This window comes from Terrapene carolina, unplaced genomic scaffold (assembly GCF_002925995.2).
Source record: "Terrapene carolina triunguis isolate 2854851 unplaced genomic scaffold, T_m_triunguis-2.0 Scaffold102, whole genome shotgun sequence".
In the NCBI taxonomy this organism is placed as follows: Eukaryota; Metazoa; Chordata; order Testudines; family Emydidae; genus Terrapene; species Terrapene triunguis.
Genome location: NW_020664453.1, coordinates 4466330 through 4490054, shown reverse-complemented (window position 1 = coordinate 4490054; position 23725 = coordinate 4466330). Strand labels below are relative to the sequence as shown.

The window sequence follows — 23725 nt, the reverse complement described above, 5'->3', positions numbered from 1 at the left end:
TGACAGCCCAAACAGAGACATCTTCTCCCAACACTTTCCTCATTACTCTTCCTTCCCAGCTCCTCTGGTTATTTACCACTGTTTGGTCTTCTTGTTCTTTCCTCACTCCCAGTCCCCATACTCACACTTATTTTCTCACTGCTTTATGCTGTTGGGCCCCTCAGACCACTCAGTCATGTCCCAAGGATCTTTCCTTAACCCACTCTTGCCAAACAGTGAGAAACCACACTTTTATCATTTCAGAAAGAGAGGTGCAGGGGAGCCTGATAAGATTATGTAAGAGAGGTGTATGACCAAAACCCTGGATCCAAACACCATTAAACTCTAAAGGATTTTGGATTTCAACTTTACATCTTAGACCCATCTCCAACTATAAAGCACTTCAACACAGAAAAAGGTTTATAATTTAAAAGTATGTTTATATGTGCGAAGAGGCAAATAAAATCTAGTGTTAAGTAAACCGCCATCCCCTTGCTGTCATTGCTATAAGGGAATGCACTTTCACACTGTAAGGCTCTGAGTGCAATTCCCCTTATAAATTAAAAACACATTTTTTTATATTTAATACCATTATAAATTCTGGAGGTGATGTGGGGTTTGGGGGTGGAGGATGACAGCTTGCAACGCCCACATATTAACCTCGCAACCCCGAGGAGTCATGACCTTCAGTTTGAGAACCCCTGGTCTACTTCTCCGTGGGTCTCAGTGAACAAGAGCTAGGATCCCTGCCCCTGGTTGTGGCTGCTTTGAGCTGGTCACGCAGCATAAAACAGTTCAGGATTCTGTTTACGTAGGGGAATACCCAAGAGGGATTAAGCTGGTGCAGCTAACTTTACACCAGCCACTCCTGGCCCTTACAACATGGCGTAGTGTGGGTAGGCCAGTGGCATTGCCTAACATTGCTAAATCCTTAGCCAGCAAAACAGACCCTTCAATGGCTGTTCCTGGTGGCTTAACTTACAGCAGTGCTTAGGTTGCTTTAAATTATGCTGGGGTCCAAAATACCTCCCCAACTTTTCCAGGATCAAGAGAGTGGAAAGGTGACTTAGATACACCTTCTTCCATCCATTCACTTTGTCTTGTGATGAACTCAGCACATCTGGATTCAAGAATCTGGTCCAAAGATGCTAAAGCTTGAGGCAACATCCCTTTTAGAGAAAAGAGGTGCTTATAATGAAGCTTGTGATGACAGTGACAGTGGGTGTCTTGGGCTGCAAATGTGAGAACGTGCAATGCTGAGGAGGGTGGTGTAGAAACCCAAATAGAATAGCCTCAGAACTTTCTAATGACAATAACAGAAACCATCATAGATGAGACCGCTTGTTTACCTGGCACGCTGTTATTTCTCGGTCGAGTTTGTTTGAACTCAGGACAATCCCTTCGAACATGTCCCACATCCCCACAGATGAAACATCTCTTCTCTCTAGTCTCCCTGTCCTCTTCTTTCACTTCTTTTTCATCGTCTTTCTCATTCTCCTTCTTCTTCAGCCTACATGGTAAAGTTTATTAACACTGGTGCCAAAACATCGTCTGTACAGTTCTACAGTTCCTATGTCCAGTGAAGGAATATCATGACCAACATATGTACTGGAATACAACTACCCCAGAGCCCGCAGGGAAACACTTTCCAGAGTCTGGGCTGGTTAAAGAACAGCTTGTAGTGGAGTCAATGAACTCAGTTTGTGTTGGATGGTGGAGGTGCTACAACAGAAGGTATTACTTCTCAGGAAGAATACGTTAGCATCCTGGGCCTGGCCCAGTAACAGCATTGATGGGTGCAGCACGAAACAGTGATGCTCTTTCAAATGTTGAGCACTGGCAGAAGAAATGGCAAACTGGAATTAACGTGAGGAATAAGGAACAACCTTTCCTTAAGCTGTACTGTTTCTTCATCATAAGTAATACAATAAGCCACTGTAATAGTCTATACAGTTGTGCACTTTAAAGTCATGTGGTAAAATGTAGTCCCCCTCCCAAAGCTTACAATCTAAATAGACAATGTACTGACAAAGGCTACAGGATTGTTTGCAACAAAGAGCAGATGATAATACTGGTGTTTAGCACATATCTTGTTAGTTCAGTCATGCATGTGTGTGCACGTGCTTTCAGGAGAGCACTGGGAATTGATTGTGGTTAGTCATTGACTGTGGTTGGGCAAAGCAAAAAGGGGGTGGGAAGATGAGGTCAACGGACTCTTAAGAAGGACAAATGGGAAGCTTTGATAAGAAAAACATTGTATTCCCTGTAATACGTTTTTCTTATCTGCATTGAATATGCAAGCCATGAAAGTCCTCCTCACTTAATATGATGACCTGAATTAAATAAATTTTAATTTAAGATGACTGCTTCATGTATTTTACTCACCTTCTCCTTTTTGGACAGTCTTTCATGTAGTGACCAATTTTTCCACAGACACGGCAGCATCTATCATTGGGTGCCAGCTCCCCATCTGTCAATACTTTGGAGTCAAAGAAGTATTCCTGCAGACAAGTGTCAGACTTTTACACTAGAGAAGTTATTCATTTATTAATTTACAACAGCCAGAGAGGACAGATAAATCAGATTGTCCCAAAGATCTAAGTTGGGGTGGCATGCTTTCATTTGCTACCCTCTCACGTTCATTCTATGACAAACTCCACGCAGCCTTTAACTTAGTCTAAGTTAAAGTCAAAATATGTGTTTTATAAAGAGAGCAGCTTGGTCTACAGGAGTGAGTGTAGTAACTCTCCTGTTCTAATCACAGCTCTGGAACAGACTCCCATTGTGGACTTGGGGAAATCATGTAACATCATCTGTATGAATGGAGTGTGATCTGGCGGTGTGGGGATTAGCTGTTTATAAAAGTGCTTTGAATAAATAAAACATTATAATACTATAATTCATGGTATTTCCCTGATGTTAGGATGCACAGTTAGGGCATATGTTGACTTGGCCAACTTTTCTGTAAAATGTTGGATGAGACCCTGGGACAGAGCACTGCAAATTGAAGATATTTCCATTTAGATACTGGAGCATCTTGTTGAATGCCCTTGCAAACAATAAACACAGATGCTGCTTGAGAGAAGGCTGATTAATAATAATCTGGGATGTGATTATTACACAGACACACATACATTTCGTTCATTTTATTCCTCAAACACAAAAAACTAAGTCCAACATGTTAATTTATTACTTATTAATTGTATATATGCAACACCCAAAAGCCCCAATCAGATCAGCACCCACTGGGGTAGATATTGTCCAAACACAGAGCAAGAAACAGATCCTCCCACAAAGAGCATATGATGCAAGTTAAGACAAAATACAAGCGAGTATAACCAACAAATGGAAGGAGTGGAGGAAGGACGACCATGGCAATAGTGATAACCATACTTATTTACATATACTAGTTATATGTCCAATTTGCAGATTTTGATGGTGGGGTTTTTTTTGTTTTGTTTTTAAGATATAAGCAAACAGTAAGGTTGAGATTTTCAAAAGCACCTAAGTGACTTAGGAGCACAAGTTCTATTAATAATCAATGGGACTTGCACGCCTAACTCACTTAGTGCTTTTGAAAATCCCTCCTTATCTAGATAATCCCAGCTGGCCACCTGCTTAGCTATTATTATAAGGTTTTTCAAAGATGTTGTTTGTTTTCTGTCTAAGATACAGGTGTTTCAACTAAGACCCTTCCTCATGGCAGAAACATCAGTCTGCAAGCACAGGTTCTTTGAAAAACTGATCGCTCAATGGGAATGAGTTTCTGATAGTGGTTTACAGTGGACAGTATACGTTCTATTGGTTAGGCTTGAAAAGTTTATTTTCTTAATGAGCAATCAGTCATTACCACCCAGTGCAGAAATTAACAATACTGGGTATGTGCAAAGCCTAATGGGATTGTTCCTGCTATTTAGCAACTAATTCAGACCATCACCAAAGTTCTTAAAGCCTTTAGTGTGTTTTAAAGCTGATTAAGCAACGAGTCTTCTGACTGCTTTATTAAGAAAACAAGTATCGATCATTATTCTAAGGCTTCACACTCAACTTTTTGCTCTTAGATAAAATCTAGGATTCTCTTCCCTTTTGATGATGTATTTTCTACATTAGAGCTGCTTAGCACATAGTTGGAGAGCCAAATGCTGCTCCCGGTCTGTAAGTGTAAGACAAGAACAAAGCTCATCAGCTTCACATTTTTATTGCTGAGGAACTGAAGCAATAAGCAAGTTTTATTTGTTTATCAAATAAAATCTAATTACAATGGCTGTGTGTTTACTCTTTTTTTAATAAAAGAAGTTATATAAATCTATATACAACTCAGGTGCTTCTGAGAAGTTGCCAATGCAGTACTTACTACTGCAAAGGGTTTGATCTACTACATAGTTCCCTTCTCTGAGAATGCTGAAAATACCTACTGGTCTGTTTCTATATGCCTCGTACTCAGCCTTCTATCCAGTTGTACCTTTTTTATTCAGTTTATGAATGACTGCGTGTCATACACATTTGAAAGAAGCCAAGAGAATACACCACTCTGATGGATATAGGAAAGGAAACTATACTAAAGCTTAAGACACAAACAAAGAGAACTTACAGCTTCTCTTCCCAGGATTGGATAGAATGGGGTACCAAACAGTTTTCTCCCATTGATAAATGCCTTCATTATGAAATTGGTCACTATTGAAGAGAAGATAAAATCATTGGAAGACAAAAGAAAGGCACTTTGCTTTAGAAATTAGTAAGAGCTCTGTAGTAGGAATAAATATCTTACTTTTTCTGGAGACTCCAGCACCAAGATTATGATTCAAGTCAAAAGGATCTAAGGGAAGGAAGAAAAATATCCAAGAGTGAGCAAAATATGTTGCAGCATAAAATATTCTCTCATTTAATACATGTATTTAAATGTGTAAGGTCCCATATTACACACACTCATAGGTGGGAGCAGGGCAATTTTTGGGTTATTGATTGCAGTGGGTTTAAAATAGATGTGAATTACGCACAGAAGAAATATTAAAAGTTAGGGGTCTATTGTCCCATTTACGTATGCTGTAGGATTTGCAAACTAAAGTCTCATTATCATTAATGGGAGTTCCCCATGCAAAGATCCTGTGCATCAATGGGAGATCAGATCCCCAAGCATGTGTTCATTGTTTTGTTGCATAACAGAACAGAAATTCAACAAATAGGTACCTTCAATGGCAATGCATTTGGATGTCCACTGTTTCTCAAAGGTGGTTAGTAGTTTCTTCTGCCGAATGCTGATCACATATTCCTTGAAGTCAAATTCTTCAGTGTAGAATCGCAGCAACCCTAACCAGAGTTCTCCAAGTGACTCAGTGTTCTTTCCAAGTGAAGGCAAACGCTTCTTCTACATGCAATTTAAGACACAGTTCGTATAGGCACAATTAACCAAGTACTTTCCCCCCTGAACTACACATTTTAATAAGGGGCTTGTCTACAGGAAAAAGTTATATCTGTATAAACTAAGCCATGACTTTAAATGGATATTTTTATACTGCCATAACTCCCTATGTGGACACTTATTCCAGTACAAGAGTGCCTTTTTCTGCTTTAACTTACGTTGCTTTGGAAGCAGTTTGGGTTTTTCGGTTTAGCTTACTCTTATTCTGGAGTGTGAGTATCTACACAGGGAGCTATAACAGTATAATCATGACAATTTAACTATGCTGGTATAACTGGTAAAGCTTTCCCATGTATTCAAGCCCTAAGTTTTAGTGAGTATTTTGGAATTGGAACATTACCAGCTCTTCCATGTCATCAAAGAAAAAGGCATTCCACCCATCAACCATTCTCTGAGGAATCTGTTTTCCATCAAATATCTGCAAAAACACAAGAACAGTTATCTTTCTAGTGTTCACTGCCACCTTGGGTTTAAGTAATCATAAAACAGTGACAGTTTTGTTGCAAAGACTATTGCAAGAACAGCTTTTTATTTCAGTACTTGTTTGAAAGGTGCTTGGCATTACATGGAAAACATTCAAATGCATTTTACCTAAAGGCAATTCTGCTCATCTACCAAATATTTCATGTATTTTAATTTCTTTGTTCCTTAGAACTAAGAAAATGTGCATAAAATCATCCCACCTGGTTGCACTCAGCTCCTCTTTCCTATTAAGTCTCTAAATTAAAACAGACCATAGCTGGCCTCACCCATCATGACTTTAATTTGGATAGGCCAAAGGCAGGGCCGCCCAGAGGATTCAGGCAGGGGGCCTGGGGCAAAGCAATTTCGGGAGCCCCTTCCATAACAAAAAGTTGCAATACTATAGAATGCTATATTCTTGTGGGGGCCCCTGCAGGGCCCGGGGCAAATTGCCCCACTTGCTCCCCCTCCCCCGCCCGCCCGCCTCTGGGCGGCCCTGGCCAAAGGGAGACTCAGCTGTTACTTAAATACAGCCCCAGAAGTAGCAATTACCAGACCATTAAAGTAGTGTCAATGAAGTAATGGTCTCAAATAGAGTGACTCAGCCAGAGTTCCTCTTTTATGCAAAGAAGGAAAAGGCAGATAGATCTGAGAATTACTCCTATCAGGGAACTCCAGAGAATGTCAACGTTTCAGGGAAAGGCAGATGGCTGAATAAGTGCAGTTTGCCTCACCTTAAACAATAATGGAGGTATATAATGTTATTTTATTAGTAAAATTTCTTAGCATTTATGTAACACTATCTTCAAAGCGATAGAAACATTAATTGTTCCAACACCTTAACAGGTAGGAACATAAACATCACCCCTCTTTTGCAGCTGAGGAAGCTGAAGAGCATTTGAGTAATATGCCCAAAGTCATACAGCAAGTCAATAGCAGAGCTGGAATTAGAACTCAGGACTTCTAACTTGGGCCATCATTACACCTCCTTGCTGATTGAGTCCTCTTTCTCTTGATTGTACAAACACCGTAATTTGACCCAAACCCAAGAAAGTGAATGCAGTAGCACATAACCAGGTCCAAAATACATTCCTCGTTTTGCTGCTGTTTTCTTTTTAAGTTTTACTTACATTACAAAGTAAAAGTTAGAAAATGGATGATGAAAAGAGGCCCAGGATTTTCATTTGCACCCCTTACCCCTAGGACCAAAAACTCTCAAATCTGACTTGAAAAAACAATGCCACTTTTTCCATTACATCTTTTCCTGAAAACCTACCTCCTGAAGAACTGGGATAACTGGGGGATTTCTCTGTTGCAGAAAGTACAACACCATAAGGATATAGGCATATGAAGATAGACTTCCTCTGGATGCGTCTCCAATGTCACAGCGCTAGACAAAATACATTTTGAACAAAGTACTGAATGAAAATTAAACGACAAGGTATTTAACTCTGTGAACTATGGCAATGAACAAAAACTCAATTACTGTTTCAGAATTAAAAACTGTTGAATCAAGTCTGAAAGATAAATGTCAACAAATTTAGAGAGACACTGTCAAGTAGTTTAGGAACAAAATTTGATCAACTCATAAAGCTTCAATGATCTGATGGGAAAATGTCTTTCCAAATTCTATGGCCCAAATTTTCCAAAGCAGCCTCTAAAATTGTGCAGATTTTGCTATCCAGCTCAATTTAGTTCCAAAATTTCAATGTTGTGAAACCAACGTTTTCCTAACCTTATGTTAACAAAGATGCTTCCGTATTTTTAGTTTTATTTTTAATTTAAAATTTTTATTTTAATGATTTTTATGTGAAGTTAGTTATTTTCCTGTGGTATTTGCAACTTTCTTAATTGTTACATTACGCTAGTGTATAATACCCCCTAAATGTGAAACCAACTAGCCTACTTCCACTGCCGGGGCTCTATGAAATACAAACATCAGGCATAAAGGGTGAATTGCCTTATTAAAACTGAAAAATATACAGTTTATTATGGTTTTATTAGTAACACAGATATGGACATAAGATATTATGAAAAATACCATTTTTAATCTGGCAAATTCCCTTTAAAATATTTTGAAAATATAAATGCTTGCATTACTGTAAAAAAAATCTTCTTTACCTATATATTAACTGTAACTATTATCAAAATGGAAAACATTTATTAACCTGGTCTGGAAAAATGACAGCAGTATTTTGTGCTACTTATACTGCGCTCACGTGGTAACATACAAATGTGCTTTTAAACTCTGTTCCCACGTCTAGCATACAAATAACTCTTATTGGCAGTTCACTTTACTCTAAATACATAAACACAATGCAGTGCAATTTTAACAGCACCTTATTAGGGCTGTCAATTAATTGCAGTTAACGCCTGTGATTAACTGAAAACAAAATTAATGTGTTAATTTTTTTAACACGTTAATCGCATGCCTCTGGGCGGGGAGGAAGACATCTGCAGCAGGGCTGAAGCCCCAGCCCCAAGCTCTGGGGGTGGCAGGGGGGCTAAAGTCACAGCTCCAGGGGCCGTGGGGGGCGGGTGGGGGCCTGAAGCCCCAGCCTGCTGCTCCAGGGGCGGCAGGGGGTGAGGGAGGGCTGAGGCCCCAGCCCGCAGCTCCGGGGGCAGCAGGAGGTGAGGGAGGGCTGAAGCTGCAGCTCCAGGGGTGGCAGAAGCCACAGCTCCGGGGGTGGGTGGGCCTGAAGCCACTGCTCCGTGGGCAGTGGGGATGGGGGCCTGAAGCCACTGCTCCAGGGGCAGCAGGAGCCAGAGCCCCGCATCCCGAGACGGGCTGAAGCCCGGTGCCCCCCACCCCGAGGGGGGTTTATGCCCCACACCCTGAGCGGGGCTGAAGGTGTGGTGGGGGGGCACAATTTTTTCTAGGGGGTAGGTCAAAAAAAATTTTTTTAGTCAAAATGGGGTCACCGTCACAAAAAGTTTGAGAAACATTGCTATAGAGAACAGAGGCCTGGCAAGCTCAGCCTCCCTGCACCAGCCTCTCCTCCCCTGCCGCATGCCAAATGCCTGAGGTAAAATCCACCCTCCCTTGCATACAAGGGCTCCCTCAGCTAAAGGGAGTTATGTAAAAATAGTAATAATAATTCTACATATGTAAGTTCAACTTTCATGATAAAGAGATTGCACTACACTACTTTTATGAGGTGAATTGAAATACATTTCTTTTATCTTTTTTACAGTGCAAATATATGTAATCAAAAATAATATAAAATGAGCACTGTACACTTTGTATTCTGTGTTGTAATTGAAATCAATATATTTGAAAATATATAAAACATCCAGAATATTTAAATAAATGGTATTCTATTATTGTTTAACAGTGCAATTAAAACTGTGATTAATCGCGATTCATTTTTTTAATCACTTGACAGCCCTAGTAAATATTAATTCAAATTCACTGTTATTTATAACACATCAAACCTTCCACTATCCCAATTTTGACAGACAGGGAAACTGAGGCAAAAGGATTTAAGTGATTTGCAGGCCACAGGAGGAGTGTCCCAGCCAGAGAAAGTCAGGAATTCCTGGCTTCCAGTCCTAGGCTTAGACACCATCCCTCTCTCAGCTCCCTTTGTGCTCTTCCAAAGAATGTAAATATAGAGTCTAATCCCAATTTGAAAATTAATTATCAGCATAAGTGATAATACAATGGACAAATGACTGTCACATTCTGGAACAAAGTCAGAAGTATATTTCAGTTATCTCAAGGGACAGCAGTACATTAACAGCTTGTATTATGGTACAGCTCTAAAGCAATAATAAAACAAATTCTGCTAGTCTTTTCATGAAAATCCATTCACGTGGTCAATTAAATAATGTAGAGCAAATAAAGAGATAGTGTTTCAGTCAACAAACAAAGAGGCTGCATGCCAAGTCATTTGCAGAGCCACATACCATTTATCTCCATGATCTCCCTGCACAAAAAAACAATTTCTATTACGCTTTTCTGCAAGATTATAGGGGAAAGAAATAATATTTTTTTTAGCTAGAAAAATTACTATCTGGATGCACAGTGCATTCTGATTCCCAATTATATTGTTAAAGCTTTTTTGTTGGTGTAGCTGGCTTGAGTTCAAGAAATTAAAACCTACTTTTTCAAAAAAAAAGCTTTCCATCAAACACAAATGGTTCAACAGCCAACAGAGGGCATTAAGGCCAATTTCTGCTCTGGAATATGTTTGCAACTTCACTGGCTTCAATGGGAACTCACCATACATACCTGAGGGCAAAACTTGGTTCGAAGGGCTTGTCTACATGGAACAGCAATGCGCTCTAGAGGGATGTGATTTCTAAAGAATACTTGGGAAGATTTAGTTTGTGCCAGCAGAGTCTACACAGGCCACTTAGTGCACTTTAAAAGTCACACCCTTCTAGTGCACATTTATAGACAAGCCCATACACAGCCACTCAGGAGGTAGCATCTTAATTCTCAGATTAAGAAGATTCTGCTTGTCTCCTTTCTAGCTGGCATCAGCATCATGTAAGCTCTTTGGGACAATGACAGTCTAGCACAGAGCACAGTGCTATACAAATAATAAATAATGATAAAGTCATGTTGTACTGTATCTTTATATTACCTTAGCAAAAACTTTCATTGTATATCCCAAATATTGCACTCTAGGATCAATAGCTGCATATGTAGCCAGCATTCGTGTGTTATGCTGTGCCTGGAAAACAGACAAGTATTAGACAATAGTTTATAGTTTAATATGGTATAGCCTGCAGTTCAGACATGGGGAGGTAGAGAGCCAAAATATACAGGGAGGCAAATTCTACGCTCAGTGACACCCATGCAACATTTCAGTGTGGTTGCAAGAACACAATTAAAGGCTGACTTCAGACCAGTTTATTTGTAAAAATTAGCACCTGAACACACCAGCTTGTTCAAAGATGGAATCACTCAAAAACTGAGTGAATCTGGGGCAAATCCTGGCCCCTCCTTTGCTGGCCTGGAGGGGCCCATGACAGGAGAAGCTGTTTGTTTCCACAGTGTAAAAAGAGAGCCAGAAATTGAAGGACAAACAGGCTCCATTAAGCTGAAAGGCCACAGTGACTCTGCAGCTCAAAAAAGGAAGGCCTCTCCATCACTGTGCCACAAAGCTAACCAACTACCTGGGCTGGGCACTAGGCTGAGGATTTGTGGCTATTTGAATTAAAATATGTAAAAAAAAATTGGATATGGTATTTTTATTTCTGATTCAGAATTATTCCCTAGTAACTTTAATGCTATCTCCATCTTTTAGACGTCCAAGTATTACCATCTGTAGGCAAACTTTCCAAACAATCCTGCAAAGTATGCATTAGCTTTTACAGAAAGAGACACTTACTAGAGTATTGTATAAGCTGATGTCTCCCTCTAAGCCACTGCGTCTGTGTTCAAATTTGACTATAGGCACTTTGGCTGTTGTTATAGGCAAGATGTTTTTTAAACCTGAGGAGGCAGGATAAAATATTTCCATAAATATTAAACATACAAGCAGATACATGTAATTGTAAATATCATGTAGAGTACATTTAAAATACATACCTGGATGCTTTTTAAGAATTTTTGCCAAACCTTCAATTATTTCCTTACAATTTAGTTTCTAGAAAAATAAATAGCAAAATCTGAGCAATGAACTATGGATCCTTGCCCCACAAACTGAACAAATATTATATTTCATGGAGTAATGAATGAAGGATCATAAATCTTTCTTCATTTTAAGAGTATAAAATGTAATTGCAACATATATTTTCAAATATTGAACTCCCACCTCTGCATTTTCATGGCCTTCCAAGGTCATGCAGATATCCAGATCACTGTCCCGGAATCCAAATCCATTTTTTGAAGAGCCAAATAAGCACAGTCTGGCTTTATCTAACCAAAAGAATAGACAAAAAGTGTCACTTTTTTTGTAATATCTTTTGGCACTGCTTACTACAGGAAATTTCTTATTTGAGATAAGAGGCTGGACCCAATTTTGCATAATATATTTAATGGACTTTTAAATCAGTTTCTATTGGACACCTCTAACATCTCATGTCAGACAACAGAAGTAGTTGGTACTTTATTTTAATTTCTATGTGCAACTGATGAGGAATTAAAATGCAATTTTTGATGTGCCGGCTGTGTTACGGACTCAGTAACTAATTATTACATACAAATTTCTACGTGCATTGCTTTTTTACAGTACAATACAGTTTTAACTGTTTTGAAAAGTATATAAATACATGCAAAAAACTAGTTATAATACACATTAATAACACAGAAACTAAGATACAGCTATTTGTACTTGATTCTTTGTGATTTTTTTGGTTCATTTATACTTCCCAAGGTTTAGCAATTGTAGGGATATAGGCTCACATTAAACCAGGGTGAACTATGGTTTTAAATTGAGTTGGGATATTTGCATGAGCATTAGGCTCAAGGCATGTGACCAAAAAGAATGAGATCATGAGAAAGAAGTAATTGTGTTAAACTGGCAGTGACCATTTGAAATACCAGTGTTATCTTATTTAAGGTTGGGCTGCAGTAATAGAAATAAAACAAGGTTAATTGGGAACCAAGCACAGTAAATAATTGGCTATGTAAGAAACTGCTTCATCTGGCTTTAGCTAAGGTCCGATAATTGGCAATGACATCACTTGTTTGTTAATGGGTATAAAAAGGTAAACTCAGGAGTTCATTGCTAATACCTGCCTGACCAAGTTGAAGCTGACAATATAGGTTTAAGCATCCCTGGGTTTAATCCGTTTGTAAGTACCTTGATCAAACAGCTTATAAATGGTTTGTTACTCTTTGGATGTAGTAAATTGCTTATTTAGGCTTTATAGGCATGTTTAGAGCAATTGTATACATACACCTCTACCCCGATATAACACTATCCTCGGGAGCCAAAAAATCTTACCGTGTTATAGGTGAAACCGCATTATATCAAACTTGCTTTGATCCGCCGGAGTGTGCAGCCCCGCCCCCCCGGAGCACTGCTTTACCGCGTTATATCCGAATTCATGTTATATCGGGTCGCGTCATATCGGGGTTGAGGTGTATTATTTGGGCTTTGGATGTAATAAAGGAATTTAAGGTTAAATTGGTGTTGTGGTAATAAATACAGATAATAACCCTGTATAAATCATGATAATTCCAACAACAACATGAAAATTCCATTTTCTGTTACAGGAAAGTTTGGTTGATTGGGATGTTTCTCTGTGCCCATTAACCATAGTCTATGGTATAAGATACAAATAATGAAGTCAATGCAGTTTCTGAATGAAACATTTTATTTCCACTTTGGGTTATTCATTTCCATTTTTGTTTGAAATTTATTTTCACTCATGTATTAATAAGCATGGTAATATAATTGAGAAGGATTTCTTTCTGAATGACCTGTTTTAGATCACCGTAATTTGTTCATTTTGAAATCAATGATAAGAAACTATATCTATCAGCTCATGACTGCTTTCAAACCTTTGATGGAATCAGAAACCTTCAGTCTTAAGTTTCTGTGACAGAAAGATAGTGCCCTCAATCCTCAGCTGTCACCAATAAGCACAGGGCACAGTTGAAGGGTGGAGCTGCAAAAGAAACATTTACAGCTACCTGATCTTGGGGCCAATTCTGGAAGAAAGAATGGTCTTCTGGATAAGACAATAGACTGGAACTCAAGCGACCTGGTTCAATTCCTGATTGTGCTACAGACTTTGTGTGTGACCTTAGACAAGTCACTTAGTTTTTCTATGCCTTGGTTTCCACAATATATATATATAGAGAGAGAGAATAATTTTTCCTACTTCATGGAAGTGATGCGAAGATAAATTCATTGAGATTTCAGAGGCACTCAAATACTATATTGATGGGGTCCATATAAGTACATGGGCCACAATGCTACTCTAACCTATATGTAGTTGGCTATAGCCCAATAACACTCTTTCCCTCCCGTGGCATGCTTCCTGTGCTTGGGGTCAGCAAGGGTTTGGTTATGTCAACCTACATCATGCAGGCTTTCCTCCATGCTGTGGAGATGCACCAGTTGCCAGCACCACTAGGGCAGCACAAAGGGGCCAGGGCAGAGTTAGGGATTGAGTTTATATGTCTACAGGTACCTTTATATACACACTCAAACGGAAGACGCCACCATTTTAAAGTAGACAAAGGAACAAAGAAAGACAATTCTATATTAATGGGCTGGACAACTGGAATGAAGGGAGAAATTTTAACAACGAATGATAAGTGGTTACCTATTATTACATACCGTTGTATTCTTTTCTAATAAATCTTTCCAAACTTGCCAGAATTTGTTCTCTGTTTTGTTGCTCAGAGAAAGGAGGTGATAATTCATCTGAGAAAAAAAAAAGTTAGACTCTGATTTAACATTCCACTATATTTTTGGTCCTAAATATCTGATTTTATGAATTAAAGTATTTGCTAATATTTATTCTCTTTGAATACCGATTTTTTTTTTAAGTCTGACGTTTTCTATGGTAGTTAGTACTGACTGCATTTTACTTTGGGACTTGATCCTGTTGTCATTACTCAGGCAAAACTCTTGGGAGCCAATAATAGCTTTGCCTGAATAAGAGCTGTAGAATCCGGCTAATACTGAGGGCTTTTTTTTTTTTTAATGGATAGGTAAAATAAATCCTGTGCTGTAATCTAATCCCATTGCGCCACTTTGCCACAGGAAAAAAGTGAGAAAGCACATAGATTTTCCTAGCTGATTCCCTTACTGTCATTATAAGGCTTTACATCACTCTGGTAATGTAGGGGTCTTAAACTTTTACATGTTTTATGCTCCTGGGGGAATCGACTGAGAATGGGAACCATTAACTAACAATAGGAACATTAACAATGTTACTTCACAAGAAGGCTGCTACATTTCTGCCTCAGGTAATGAGATCAATTAACCATCAACAGGAACTTTGACAAAATATGTGTGTGGGGGAGAGGGGGAGGGCTTACAAAAGCTATTTTCTTTAATTTAAAAACAAACAATTTTCAGTAATATGATACTAATATTTAATTAAGTGGTTTTTTCGATTCTCAAGAAGTTACAGACATGTTACTAGGCAGGCAGCCTGCTACAATTCTGCCTCACAGAATGATATCAATTAACTAGCAAGCAGGCTGCTACATTTCTGTTTCAGGTACAGAGCCTTCCTTGGGCATAATAAAAAGACCTACCCCACCTCCATGCCTGTTGAGTCGCAGTAGAAGCGATAGGGACACAGTCTCTCTCGCTTGTTGGCCAGCCCCGCCCCACGACAGTGATCAACGTCTCCCCCGCAGGCACACACACCCAGCCTCCCTCCCCCTGCAGTGATTTGCCTCTCTGAGGCTGCTTCAGGCACGCTGGAACAGATGTACTGCCTGGGCTACCAGGGAAGAGGTGCGTGTCCCCCTGCATATTTCTTTTTCATTTTACAGAAATATGTAGACCATCTGAATTCTGCACTCCCACAGGTGTGCAGAATTCTGTCAGGAGTACTTTATGCACATTGGCTGCCTGTTCTCTCCAAAACCAATAATAACTAAAGATGAAAGCTCTTGCTTAAACACATTTTGGGGCCAAATTCTTTGTCAGCATAACTCTACTGACTTCAAACTACATGACAAAACAATATGTGCCAAATTCTGTTTCAGCTACATTGCTGTAACTTCCTCCCACTAAAGTCAATGAAGTAAGCACCACATTAAAGGGAACAGAATTTGGCTCTACAGCTTTAATTTTTAGAAATTACAGCCTGTGAAGTGAAAAGTCCTACACTAGTCCAACAGTAATACTGTACTTACCAAAGCATCTCTTACACACTATATCAAGTATTTCCCGAAATCTGTTTGTCATTGGTGGTAGTGGTTTTAGATCAATTTTCTTAAAATCCTCTGGGCAGTCATTTTTGGAATGGCCATCACGTTTGCAGATGCTGCATACTATAGTTGGAGGCTATTAGAAGAAATAAAATAAACAAATTTTAAAATATTTCAATGAATGCATACTATTTCCATAGGACTGTGGTGAGCAATAACAGCGTTTATCTAGAGAACAATAAAAGAGCACCCCTTGACAAATCACCTTTTGCCCCTGCAGTGCACTACAGAGTTCAGGAATTCTGCCAGAGGATAAAGGGAAAGGAGAGGTCAGAAGAGGAGGGAATCAAGAGCTGAAATCAAGAGCTTTGCATGAGGAGGAAGGGAACTAGCCACCAAGTATATGCACAATAAACCTCCTAGATAGTGACCCACTGGCTGATCTGTTAAGGATTATAAAAATGTAATGTTACAAGCCCAGCCATGTAGTACTTCTTTAGGTAAAGTTCCCACTGACATCAATGGGAGGTTTGCCTGTGTAAGGACTACAGGATTAGGCTATATAGGTTTAAAATGTCATGTTAGTAAATAAAGAAAAATATTTGATTCGATTTCTAATCAATTTTTTACAAAGAAGAGTTGAAAGTAGTTTCAGATACTATACTTGTCTCTGAGACCCCCCCTAGCAGTTTTTGTGTTTACTATCACGTTACTTTTTACAGTGTTTTTCTCTTGCCTATTACTATGTGAAAGACCCACACAAACAACATGGGCAACACAGGGCTTGTACCCTACCGGGGTAAATTGACCTAAGTTACGCTACTCCAGCTACATGAATAACGTAGCTGGAGTCGACGTAGTTTAAGTCAACTTACCCCAGTGTCTTCACTGAGTCGATGGGAAATGCTCTCCGGTCGACTTACCTTACTCTTCTCGGGGAGCTGGAGTACCGGAGTCAACTGAGAGCGCTCTGCTGTCAATTTAGCAGGTCTTCACTAGACCCGCTAAATTGACACCTGCTGCATCGATTGCAGCAGCGTGGCTCTCCCCAGTAGTGAAGACAAGCCCAAAGTGATTGACTATGCTGAAAAACACAACTGACTACACAAAGATCAGTAAACAAACTGAAAAAACAAATACATTTCTCTTTGCTACTCTCTTTCAGTTACAGGTACACTAACCCTAGGGTTACCTATTTTGATTTACAAAGGGGGGGAAGGGGGGAGTTCTCATCCAGAGATCTTGGCATCCTTGACAATATTTAAACATACAAAAGAGCATAACTCCTCTACCAATTACTACAGCTCCATCAATTCCACCTAACCCCCTATCCAACAGAGCTTAGGGGGGAAAAACCTTCTGCCCTATAATTCTCTCCTGACTCTAAAAGTCAAGGAGAACCGAAAAGATTTTTGGGCAGAAATGTGTTTATTAACAGTGTCCCTTTAATAAATTGGACTTTTACAAAAAAGTCTGAAATGAATCGAAATATTTTAATAATTACACAACTATCACTCACAACAGTTCTAGGCCCTTAGGAACTCCGCTTTCATAACATGCTATATTATCATCTCTAATGCCACATGTTATCTGACACTCTGAGACAGACTGGAGAACAGTCTAAGTGTCAAAGTGTCATGAAAAGATGGGAGTGGATAAAAATCAATGTTTAAAACAAAATTTAAATATATTTTTATTTAATTTAAATAAAATGAATTTTTAAAAATTTAAATCGGATTTTTTTATTTACATTAAATACAGGTTTATTTTTTAGGAAAAAAACTATTTGAAATGAACAACCTATGTTAAGGCCTAAACTTATTACAATCAATTAAAATAATCTAAATTAAATACCGGTACGCTTCCTACCAAGTTGTAAAAAAGTTAAAACAGCAAAGTCATGGAAGTTACTAGCTAAGCACGTGGAACCAGAGTTTACTGAAATGCTATACTCGTTTTTGATAACAATAGCCTCTTCTACAGGTACAAAGAGAATATTTTCCTCATTTCAGTTTATTCAATTAATTCAGTTCAATGAGTAGTTCATTCAAAGTTAAGAAAGCAATGAAGTTAAAAAGCAGGAAAGCTTGTTTTCCTCTTCCAAATAATGAATAAAAAGTAAGTATAAGATTCACTAATTCTAAAATATTGAAAAACATGGTGACTAGAAACAATTGTTCAATTTACTAACTATATTAATAAAGACACTGTAGAAATTGCAGTACTCCTATAAAGTCTACCAGAATTAAAGCAGCACATACCCTGAACTCCCATTTAATTCCTTCAGTGGCAGTCAAAAGAAAGGAGATGTAATCAAGCTGGAGTCACTGATTATTTTTTGATAAGGCCTTTTTGGCTCTCAACACTTTTGGCTGGGTGAAAACTGAGTGATGTCAATTTGCTCTAAAACATCTAATCTTCAGGAAGATGCCTGCATACTTCTTATCACTGCACTGGCAAATCTTTTCTCTGAGTTACTTTTTTTAAAACTGAAAATCTGGAGTTTTCCACACTGAAATGTATCAGTTGTTTTTACCTAGAGAAGAAGAATATAAGGAAAGCCAACCTTCCAGTCCTTGGGGATAGTTATAGCCAGGGTGGTAGCTATACATTAGTAAATAACTGTTGCATTTAGTTAGGGTCAAATTAGGTCATGTTTGTACAATATTTTGAAAACTGGAAAATGATATAAAACTGCTATCAATAAGTTTTATTCAACATAATAATTTGCCTTCTTACAAATGAACAAAAATAAAAAACAAACAAACAAAATATTAGGGCCCAAAAAAGATGGGCTATCCAGTTCTTTCTTTCTCTTCTATGGTGAGCAACTACACTGCACTTCCCAACTATGGAAAAGTAATGAAAGTTAGAAAATAGCCTATACTTCTCTAATCTGACACAATGAGGAACATCACATTTTATAACCAAGATAATTATACATCTCTTTGTACCATAGGTACAAGGTGCTGGTAAAGCTATGTTGTAACTCCTCTCAAACCATGGTGATACCCTGACATGTTAACTTCTTTCAGCCCTGTAACAATACATTCACCTGTGTTGAGGGAGCAAGTATTTGAAACAGGGAGAGTAGTAATTCATGACAGAGAGTGGAATAACAACTAAACAATTCTCCCACCTGGCAGTCTAACAGTTTGGAAGCAGGAATACAGTTCTAACAGGTAGTGAAAGGAGATACTTTGCACCCAAGTGTATGTTTTATTGATGTGGGAGTGAAATAACCCCACCATTTACATAACTTTAAAATGCATCTTACCTTTCCAGAAGTTAAAATAAATTTATCAAACACATAATGCATTTCTTCTCTGGAGAGTTTATCTTCATCTTTAAGGTTACAAACATCTACCATTGCTTTGCAGTTGTGCGAGGTAGCTGATGTGCTAGTGCACTTATTCTTCTGTGAACACTCCATTACTGAACTCTGTCCACTTTCAACATCAACAAATTCATTAACAGAATTTGGGTCATGGAACCAACGTTCACTGCAATTACAATGGTGGCTTAGCTTGTCTTTATTTAGACAAGTTTCTGAAAGCTCTAGATCATCTTTCTCTTTGAGTGATTTTTGCTTTAATTCACAGCATTCTTTAGAAATAAGAGATACTGTTTCCTCTCTGTCTTCATCATAATTGGAGTCCAATGCATCTGTCTTATTTACTAACAAACTGTCTGTGTTCTCAGAAATACATTTCCTGGATGTAAATTCCATTTCATTACATTCAAGTTCATATTCATGTATACTACATCCATTTCCTGTATTCTGTTTCTCTAAAACATTTTCTCCCTGTGGAAGGCAACAGTTGGCTACAGGTTCTCCAGATTTTGCATCTTTCTTGCTGCTAATTTTTTCCTTTTCTTTTTTCTTGGTATCTGATTTGGATTTAATCCCATCTTTAGTTTGTGGACATGCAAAATATTTATACGCTGTCCTGAATCGCTCTAGGATGTACTCAAACACCATCTGGCTATTTAGGCTTCGTGCAACATTCCTCTTTAGTGCAAAAGGATCTAGAAAAAGACAATTCAAGTAGTAATTTACTACTATACATCAAGTAATACTTGCACAATAATGTATTTCAAATGCATAAGTTATTAGTATTCTGTATTTCAAATTACAGAACCCTATAATATAGTCCAGAACTATATTTATTATGTTATACATCCTCTTCTTCATTTCATCCTGGTACCGGACTGTTTTCATTACAAGGTTGAAGGATATAATGGAATAAATAGCTCATAGACATATATTGTTCTTAAGTACCATTTAAGGAACTGGATCCCAAGAGAGTCTTTAGATATTTCTGTGTAATCACCATATATTTACTGTAAATGTCTGATTTAATTAATAAAAAATTGTGTACTGTTTCTGCTTTGTTAAAAAAATCCCATATTATGGCTGATTCCTAAACTTGCAAGTAAAATAAATATCCAGACATTACAATCAATCTTCGAGTAATATTTTCTCCTTCTTTGATTTTTTTCATTGATTTAATTTGATAATTTATTTAAAAGTGAAGCAACAGTCAGGAAACTGACTATGTAAAATGATCTCATAGAGTTTCATATTTAGTTTCTCTTTGTAACTTCCAGATCAAATTTGCGATTTACAAGTCCAAAGAGGACTTTCATAATTGCAATTACTGACAATTCCATCTCAGATCTTAAATATCAAGGTGGGTTGCTTCTTCCTCTTACATCAACTCCTGTACTAAAAATTCATCACATGGAACTTAGCTGAAAACATTGTTAAAAGGATATAATCCCTCCCTCTTAGAATAACCATTTGATCATTATCTTGACACATTTTCCTTTTTTTCTCATGGTTCAGATATTAGGCTCTATTAGGTCCCTAACTCTCATCTCAGGGTATGTCTACACTGCAATAAAAGACACTCTGCGCCAAGTCTCAAAGCCCAGGTCAGTTCCTCAGGCTCACACGGCTTGCACTGATGGGCTAAAAATAGCAATGTAGATGTTCCAGCTCTGGTTGGAGCCCGAGCTTTGAGACGCGGTGCTGCAGGTTTTTCTTTGCAGTGTAGACATACATACCCTTAGGGACTTCAGTTTCCAGGATGATGACTAGGTTGGATTCTCATCTCCAAAACTCAAAGTCTACTCCCACAGACTTAACTTCCCCTCCCCAACGTTTCTTTGATCATGTCCAATACAGATATCCATCTTACCAAAACCTCCTTCACCAAGGTCATTAACAAACCTCCTTCTAGCAATGTGATAGGAAATTTTTCAAATCCTATTTCACTTTGTCTCCTGCCTTTGACACATTTCATTACTGTTCTTTCTACCTTCCCTAACAGTGTTCTCTTCCTGTTCTCCTCAGACCTCACCAATTCCTCCTCGGCATCCCTTTGCTGACTCCTTATTTTCCTCTTTTCTGTTGGCATTCTTTAAGATTCTCTACTTGGTCCATTCCTTTTCCCTCTATGTGCTTTATGAGACCTCAGGTACTACCATTTCTAAGCTGATAACTAACCAATCTATCTCCTACTTTCAACCTTCACCCCTTTTGTCCAGTCTCTCATATCTAGCCATCTCTCCTACACCTCCTCCTGGATGTCTCACCATCTCAATCTCCTATAAAAACTGTATCTTCTTTCCTAACCATTTTCCACTTCCTCACTTTTCTATCACCACTGACAATCCAGAGTTCTGGTACATTATTTTCTGATCTTTCCTAACAAATACTGTTTCATTTTTTTTAAATAATAAATAATTAAATAAAAGATTAATGTTTTCCAAATGGAAATGGATAAAACTTAGGCAAAGAAAGGGAATTATTCTTTCTCCCATCATCACATACCACATTAGGTATCACCATCAAATATACTCTGCCTCAAGGCTCTCAAATGTATTACCTATGGTCAGACATCTAGTTTTTAATATATTTTCCAGGACACACTCATCATCCCACTATGCGGACAGTCAGCTTCCCAGTGTGGGAATATGGCCCATGGGATGTTTTATTCCATTGAGCTGGTTCCATTCGCTCTGATCAATGCTCTCCTCTCTGCTCTGTCCATATGTCAAAAGCAGAAGAAACAAACTGATGATCAGAGGCAACTAGAAGACCCAGTGGTATGGGATCTTGCACAGGTAATGTTCCCACACCCCCAGAACAAATGGGTGGAGAAAAGTACAGAGAATGGGGAATGAAATAGATGGAGATGGTTCAAGGAGAAAAGGAACAGTATTGCAGAGATGGAACAGAAGGAGAAAAGGCTGGGGGGAAATGGTACTCCATATTTCAGGAGTCATTGTACTCATACTGCAGTGCTGGGTAGATGACACGTCCTCAAGTAGCCTGATTAACTTTTGTACATTTGCCAGCTAAACTTGTACTTTCCTCTCCATTTGCATCTAATGCAATTTCTTGTCCAAGTACTAGAAATAAATGTTAGATAAGTAAAATCCAAAGAATAAAGCATAATGTCTGTAGACCTGGTAAAAAGAACATTACCGCACCTTCAATGGCTATTCGCCTTTTAGGCCAGTTTTTGTTCTCTCTGGTTAAGAGTTCTTGTACCCGTATGCTGATGACATATTCCTCCAAAGCAAATTCCAGTGTGTAAAACTTCAACAGTTCTAACCACAGTTGCCCCAGGGATATTTGGTGGGGTTTTTCAAATGCTAAGGGAGACTGAAACAAACATGAATGTTTAGTAGCAATAAGAAATGAAAATTCCAGTTTTTTTCTACTTTTTTTTTTTTTATTAAAAAGTTTAATGATCAGACAGCAGATGTTAGAGACAGCAGATGTGGTCTCCATTCAGATAAAACAATGACTCACTTTGCCATGTTTCTCCTTCGCATTACTTTGGTTGTCCGTTTCTGAGCTTGTTGACTTCTTACCACCTTTTTGCTGTTCAGCTTTAGCTTTGCCTTCTACACCACTTGAATTTTTCCCCGCTCCATTATTTGTTGGCTTGTATTCCCATCTTACAAACTTCTCCTCTTCTATACCTCTCAGTGTGTAGTCATCTGCCCTCTTTAAATCAAAGCCTTCAATCTAAATACAGTTAAAGGATTTCTGAGAACAAGATTGTATGTCACATACCATACTTGGAACAAAACATAGAAATGGCAATTTCAGGGCCCCAAAAAGATAATTTCACCAACACTGCTAATGTTAGTTATGAATGGTAAGAAAAGGGTAATCACATCTCAGTGTGTCAACTGAGTTAAAAAATAAATTCCTCCCCCCGATCCAAAGCACAGAATTGCACAATTGTCCAGGAATATTATGAGAGTCTTTCACTTTCCTCAGAAGCAACAGGCACAAGTCAACCACTCAAAGAAAAATGTGCTAGGTGCTTTATTTAGACTATTCAATCTAGTATGACACATCTTATGATCTGTAAAATTCCTGTGTAGCACTGCCCCTTAAAAATATTGCAAGAGTAGGATTATTATATTGTCAAAAAAAACTTACCCAAGTGCCTAAATAGGATGGTAAAATGGGTGGTTTTCTTTGTTGAAGAAAAAATATCACCATTAAGGCAAAAGAATATGAGGGAATCCCACCTTCTGCCTGGCAGTCAATATGGCACAACTACAAAAAGATAAGACAGCTATAGTTTTCTGATAAGCTTTTAGCATTTTAATTATATAATATATTATATAAATGAGCCATTAGAAAAGTTCAAAAGGAATATGGAGTATATGCTAAAGCTGACTAGAAAGGCTTTCATCTCAATGCAACTCCCATGTTACAGCATTATTCAGAAAGTTACAGTAGATACACATTGGCCAGAGGATAAAATGTAATCTGTAATCATTTGTAAAGTTCTTCAACTTTACTATTATTATTATTTATTATTACACTCATTGATTCTATCATAACTATGCAGTTGTGGCTCACATGTACACTTCTGCCACGGATTTATGTTTTTGGTTAGAGAACCTGCTATTGTGCAATCGCCAGGTATAGAGGGCTTCTTCGTATCTGGCTCTATGCTGATAGAATGTTTTTCCATGTGAGCTCAAGAGGTTTTTCACTATTTTTAGTCAGACTTCAAACAGTTCACTTT

The 23725-nt window shown here is 38.2% G+C and overlaps 1 protein-coding gene across 1 annotated transcript in view; it reads right to left on the bottom strand.

Moving 5' to 3' along the window:
• Positions 1-23725, bottom strand: part of LOC113406500 (terminal uridylyltransferase 4-like) — a 62269-nt gene that overhangs the window by 10973 nt on the left and 27571 nt on the right. The window contains exons 9-25 of the mRNA XM_026651732.1: positions 23128-23247; positions 22486-22704; positions 22161-22335; positions 18937-19688; positions 15645-15795; positions 14107-14193; positions 11629-11732; positions 11403-11460; positions 11203-11306; positions 10453-10542; positions 7137-7250; positions 5739-5816; positions 5167-5344; positions 4748-4795; positions 4571-4653; positions 2365-2480; positions 1329-1489 (exon numbers count right to left, since the gene is read on the bottom strand). Of these exons, the coding sequence (XP_026507517.1) occupies positions 1329-1489; positions 2365-2480; positions 4571-4653; positions 4748-4795; positions 5167-5344; positions 5739-5816; positions 7137-7250; positions 10453-10542; positions 11203-11306; positions 11403-11460; positions 11629-11732; positions 14107-14193; positions 15645-15795; positions 18937-19688; positions 22161-22335; positions 22486-22704; positions 23128-23247 (2638 nt within the window). The remainder of the gene's footprint in view (positions 1-1328; positions 1490-2364; positions 2481-4570; positions 4654-4747; positions 4796-5166; positions 5345-5738; positions 5817-7136; positions 7251-10452; positions 10543-11202; positions 11307-11402; positions 11461-11628; positions 11733-14106; positions 14194-15644; positions 15796-18936; positions 19689-22160; positions 22336-22485; positions 22705-23127; positions 23248-23725) is intronic.